Below are 6,000 nucleotides of genomic sequence, written 5' to 3' on the forward strand. Positions count from 1 at the left end.
CCGAGCGCTGCCGAGCTCCCCGAGCCAATCGACTTTTCCAGGCTCTGCTGGGCGCTGTCCACCACTTGAACCGCCTGAAATCTCACCGCTCGCCCCGCGGCGCGGGGACCAACCCGGGGCGGCAGCTGCTCTGCAGGCAAAGCCCCCCGCTCCTCTGCTCAAACCCTTTCCGAGCTGCATAGGGGGTCCGGCCCCCCCATGCAGGTGGCCAGCAGCAGCTGGCAAATAACCGCCCACCACACCCACTTCTGAGCAGCCCCCAGGGGAGCAGGGGATCGGCGGGGCCCTCCCAGCAGAAGCTCCTTTTGCAATGATCCTTGTGCAAAGAAATAAATAATAACACCCTCCTCCCATCCCGTGTCAAATATTACAGGACAGGAGAGGGATTCCCAAGGCTGCGATCAGGGGCTGTGCAGTGATGGCGCCACCTCGAACGAGCTGGTCACATCTGTTCCAGGGAAAAGCTGAGATTTATTTCTTTTTTTTAAGGCCTTGTGAAAGGAGAAATCCCCTCATCCCCTTTCGCTAGCCGGCCCCACCTCGCCTAGGGGAGGCACTCACTCTCCAGCCACGGTGGCAACTGGGGAAAAGAACCATTTTTTTTCTGTCTATTGCACAGCAACTGCCTCATTAGCAAAAGCGTGTGTGTGTGCGTGTGTGTGTGCGCGCGTGCAAAGGTGTCACAGCAGAACCCCTGGGCGAGTCCAGCACCACACAGCCACAGCGGTTCGTCACTTGCTTCCAGACAGCCTCGGGAGATTTAAAACACACCCCAGCTCAGGAGAACTGGTTGATGGAGGGGGAAGGGGGGATCATGTTCCCGAAGCGGCCAGCGCTTTTATAAAGGAGCCGGTTTCCTTGTGGTTTAATTATTATTTTCTGTTGTTTTTTTTAAATCCCCCTTTAATTTTAATTGGTGATCAGGAGCCAAATTCATCTCTAATTAATTAAGAGGAAAGGCTGAAATCTCGGGGAAAAGGGGCTTTGAGTGGCAGCAAGCCTTGCTTTAAATCCGCATTACAGGCAGATTTTGTAAAGAAACAAACAAATAAATGCCAGAGGGCCAACCCAGCAGCCCATGTCAGGAGCTCAAACAAGGAAGGGAGTGTGTACGTTGAGGGGAGGGAGATAAAAACTGACATTAATCTTAATCGACAGTGGTTATGTTTAATGGTGGTGCCCTGGTTACATCTGTGCCATTCACATCATCTGGGAATCCCCCCCCGCAATCCTCCCTCACCTGACACACACCTTGTGAGAAAGAAAAGAGAAACCACACCACCTTCAATTCAGCACCAACCCCATGAACAGCAGACACCTGATCGTCCATGGTGGGCAAAGGGCTGGATCCCCCTCCATCTTCTTTCCCAACCAGAAATCACGGCTACAGATGTGCCATGACAATGGGTCCACAAAGCCACAAAATAATAACAATAAGGCTTACATAAATATGGCGGTCGGAGGCATTCTTACAACTAAAGAATCGCCTTCTTGCCAACCTCCCTCCTCCAAAAAAGAAAAGAAAAGAAAAGAAAAGAAAAGCAACAGGGGAATGCCAATTTTTTTGTTAAGGTAAACGATCAACGCTTTTGGGGCACTCGCTCCAAAGGACTTACTTCATCTGCTTCACAATGGTGCTTTTCCCAGATTCTCCAGCCCCTGTGGGGACAGACACAGAAAGGAAAGAGCCGGTGAGCGTGACACTAGAAGGAGATCAGGGAGATGACATAGGAGGGAGAGCAGCTGGGTTAATGGATGGGGGGGGGTGATCTTGGCGAAAGACAGAGTTTCCCAGGGCAGAATGTGCACAGCCGGGGAAGAAGCCTGACTTCAGCACAGGGGCAGGGAGGCGGTGGGAGGGTCGGGGTCGGGGTGGGGGGGGGGAGCCGCCGCTTACCTAGCAGGAGTAATTTCACGTCTTTGGCGGCGGTGATCCCATCCTCCTTGAGGTTCTTCTCGATCGCTTTGCTCCTCTCCAAGGCGGCTCTCTCCTCTGCGCTCAGTGTACATCCCATGATGGCCCCCCAGAAAAAACACACCTCTCGGCGGGCGCCTCCCCCCTTCTCAGACACTCCGAGGGAAAGGGGGAAAAAAATCACCCCCCAGGGGAAAAAAATCTGGGCAACCAAATGTGTCCCCCCCTTTTTTCCTTTCTTTGCTGTCCTCCCCTCCGTTACCTCTCTCTCTAGCAATCAATGCATCCGAGTGGGAGCCGGGCTGCAGGCAGGCACTGGGGCTGGTGCAGAAAAGGCTGAGCTCTTCCCGATGGAGGAGGAGGAGGAGGAGGAGGAAGAGGGTTCGGTGGGGGGGAGGGGAAAGGGTGGGTCCTGCTCTGGCGGGAGGGTTTTTGTTGGAAGGCAGGCGGGGGGGAGGGGTCTCTAATGGGCGGCGGCGGCGCTGGCTGCGAGCGATCGCATCGTTCGGCGGCTCCTGGCGGAGAGAGAAGCAGAAGGGGAGAGAGCGCGAGCCCGAGCGAGGGAGCGTGCGCCAGGGGTCCGCACTCACGGGCTCGCCTGCCTCGGTGACGTCCGCAGCGCCCGCCCGCGCATGCGCCCCACGAGGCGCTGCTGCTGCCGTTAGTGTAGCCGTGCGTCTGCACGGGGCGGGGGGCTCGCGCGCCTGGTCCGTTCTCACAGGTGCAGCCGGCCCCCGCGGCGCGCGAGGCCAGGGTAATGGGCGGCGGTTCTTAAAGGGGCCTCGCCCTAGTGGCCCCTTAGGAGAGGGTCTGTCTCCTGCCCGAGGGTTCTGCAGCCTGGAAGAGCTGGAGCACAACAGGGCTGCCCAGAGGATTCAGGGGCCCGGGGCAAAGCAATTTCAGGGGCCCCTTGCATAAAAAAAGTTTCAATACTATAGAATACTATAGTCTCTTGGGGGGGTGCAGGGTCTGGGGCAAATTGCCCCCACTTGCCCTTCCCCCCCAGGGCAGCGCTGAGCACAACTGGAGCGGGGTCTAGAGGGAGGGAGTCTGGGCTAGGAGCCCTTGGGTGGACAACATGCCATTGTCTCCATTTGATTCCCCACCCCACCACCCCGGAAAGCTCTCCCAGGCCCAGTAGGCTACAGGGACATTTAAAGGTCTGTCCTTCCCTTTAATTCCTCCAGTTCAAACACTGGCAGGGGATGGGTGCTCACTGTGTGACCTTGGACAATTTGGAAGTGTAACTTCCTATTCTCATTATGTATGTATTTTGTAGCAAATAGGTCTTTTCTGTTGCTAACTTTGATAATTGGGAGAGGAAAGGCTCTAGCCTGGGCTGCAGGAGAGCTAGGTATATTCCTACTTTTGTCACCTTCTATGTTGGCCTTGGACAGGTCATTTGCTTTTTTCCATGCCTAAGTTTCCCCTCTATAAAATGGGAAGATAGCTTCCTTTCTCCCACCCTTTTGTAAACTCTTTGGGGGCAGGGACTGTCTCTTTTTCTATGCATGTACAGTGCCTAGCACTGTGGGTTCCCTGTCTTGGTTCGAGCCTATAGGTGCTGCTGTCATATAAAGCATAATATATGATTCTATGAAATATATATGATTGCAGGGATGAATCCTTTTAGGCCTATGCAAAATTGTTACTGGGGGTGAATGAAATGAGAAAAAGTTTCCCTAATCTCACCTCAGGTTTATGCAGCAAGGTGTTAATTACCTTGTTTCTTTTCTTTCTTCATGTGGTTGTGTGCAGTTTTTAGCTGGGGATTTTTTTGGGGGGGTGAGGGGAGTTGGAAGGAAGAGTCGTTAAACATTGATTGATGTCATTAGATTAATCACCAAAAGGGACTCTGTCAGTGTTTGGGCACAACATTTAGATTTTTTTGTTTTGTTTTGTAAAACTCCAAACATTAATAGAAATAGTTCATAATACTTAGAAATAATCAATGCAAACAGTTTGGGGTTTTTTTAACCTGAAAGTGAATTTCTACATTGTTTGGCTCCCAGGTTTTGCGGCATTATGCTACTGCACTGGAAACAAAAGATGAAATTGACTAGAAACTGAAGTAAAATTGACTAGTTTATTTCCATAATACAGGATACCTAAATAAATAGAGCATTTATGGTAAAAAATGAATTAAATATTTAACACTCTCTCTGTTTTAATAATCCAGTATGTTAGTAATAAAATGATTATTTCAACAGAGAATTTTTAATTTGACAGTCCCTTTAACATGTAAAAAGATACACAAGAATGATCATTTTATTTATTTATTAGATTTTATTAGTTCCAATCTTTGCATATAAACTGTCAAATCTTTTTGACCAATGCCATTTAATCTGAAAGATGTAGGTGCCTGACTTTAGATACTCTAGTTTCACAATTTTTGTTAATATTTTGGATTTGTTTGGCATCAGTACAATGAGCAGAATTAGTTTCCTCGTGGGCCATCCCATGCAAGCTAACCAAATGAACCCTCCTTGCTGGATGATTTTTTTTTCTAATTTGTATTATTATTCTCCACACGCAAACCTGACAGTTGTCTTGGAATTCCAGCCAGCTACATTCTGTATTTCCTGACTAATTTTATCAGTTAGATTCTAAATAAAAATTATGAAACAGAAGAGAACAGAAAGCATTAGTAGGGTAAATAATGGTATTGTTTAAAACTCCTTCATGGTATTGCAGCCAGGTGATATTTATATTCCATTTTAACCCATAAAGTTGATGGTGGTTGTGATGTCTGAGCATGAATGATATCTAGAGAGATAACATTGATGAATGCAAACATAGAAAGTTAGTAAGGATAGATAGAGATAAAATGCACCACACAGGCCAATGAACAAAATGGAGGGTTATTGACAAAGGATGTAAGAAGGAACAAAAGACCATGTTATAAATAGATAAGACACAAGAAGATGGCAAAGGGAGGTCTGCTTCCTAACAGTGAGGGAAAGGAAATAACAGATGTGAAAGGGAAGGAAAGAATGCTTACCAGCTACTTTTATTCAGCCTTCTCTAAAAGTGTTAATCATCATATGAGGCTTATACAAACATGGGGCCAAATCCTATGAATCATGCCTTAGAAAATCCTCAGCTGCCACCACTGTGCCGCATTGCCCCACCCAGGCAAACAGGGCTTGCGGCAGAACAGATCTGGAAAGAGGAGTGGCCAGCCCCACATGCTCCGGTTGGTAAATGCGGGCCATAAATCCATAGATGGCTGGCCTTCCACATTCCGGCCTGTTTCCTTGCCTCTTCTGGCTTTCTTCTCTACTCTGCTACATTGATTTAGGTAATTCCTGAGGCTCCTGCTCGCAGCACTAATTTATCATGCTTGAAACACTGAATTTCCTGATTATTTGCAAGAAGAACATGCCATGTACAGTGGCTACTCCTCTGGCTCCTCCACCTTTCCGTTGCCCACATCCCTTCCCAGCTATGGGAATCTGATCTTCATCACAGCTACCATGGAATAAAGAGAGGAACATCTCTCATGGGAAGAACATCTCCATACAACTTCCCTTCTGGCTTCAGAACTGGGTTGTCTATCTCCCCTTCTGACATACTAGGTGGAGGAGAAGAATATAGCCGATAGTTAATGAGGCAAAGGAGAGGTTTTAAGGCAGAATCAGGAAGAGAAAGATTAAAGAACACCAAATAATGTGAGCAAATTCAGATGAGTATAGAGTGACCAGAGAGTAAGTGTGAAAAATCGAGACAGGAGTGGCGGGGTAATAGGAGCCTTTGTAAGAAAAAGCCCCAAATATTGGGACTGTCCCTATAAAATCGGGACATCTTGTCACCCTAGATGAGTAGGACCCAACAAAATTCACTGTAGAGTCTTAACGGAACTATCAGAAGTAAAGTTTGAACTCATTTCTTAGAACCCACGGATAAGAGATAAAGTCTCAGAGAACTGGGAAGGGTAAATATATTCAATTATTTATGCAAGTAAGAAAACACGCAGACTTGCAGAATTACAGACCAGTGAACCAAATTCTTCTCCCAGGTGCACATCAGTGTTACTCCAGTGAATGATGTGAATGTAATAAGAATTTAATGTCAATACCTGATCA

General features: G+C 48.0%; 1 protein-coding gene across 3 annotated transcripts in view; it reads right to left on the minus strand.

The window, feature by feature from the left end:
* Nucleotides 1-2,486, minus strand: part of GNAO1 (G protein subunit alpha o1) — a 301,610-nt gene extending 299,124 nt beyond the window's left edge. For 2 of the 3 annotated variants that reach the window (XM_030581690.1, XM_030581689.1), the window contains exons 1-2: nt 1,898-2,474; nt 1,617-1,659 (exon numbers count right to left, since the gene is read on the minus strand). In XM_030581690.1, the coding sequence (XP_030437550.1) occupies nt 1,617-1,659; nt 1,898-2,015 (161 nt within the window). In that variant the 5' untranslated portion in view covers nt 2,016-2,474. Of the gene's footprint in view, nt 1-1,616; nt 1,660-1,897 lie in introns of all 3 variants that reach the window. The other variant, XM_030581691.1, reaches the window with a different exon arrangement.
* Nucleotides 2,487-6,000: the final 3,514 nt, after the last annotated feature.

Source organism: Gopherus evgoodei, chromosome 12, assembly GCF_007399415.2.
Source record: "Gopherus evgoodei ecotype Sinaloan lineage chromosome 12, rGopEvg1_v1.p, whole genome shotgun sequence".
Taxonomy (NCBI): Eukaryota; Metazoa; Chordata; order Testudines; family Testudinidae; genus Gopherus; species Gopherus evgoodei.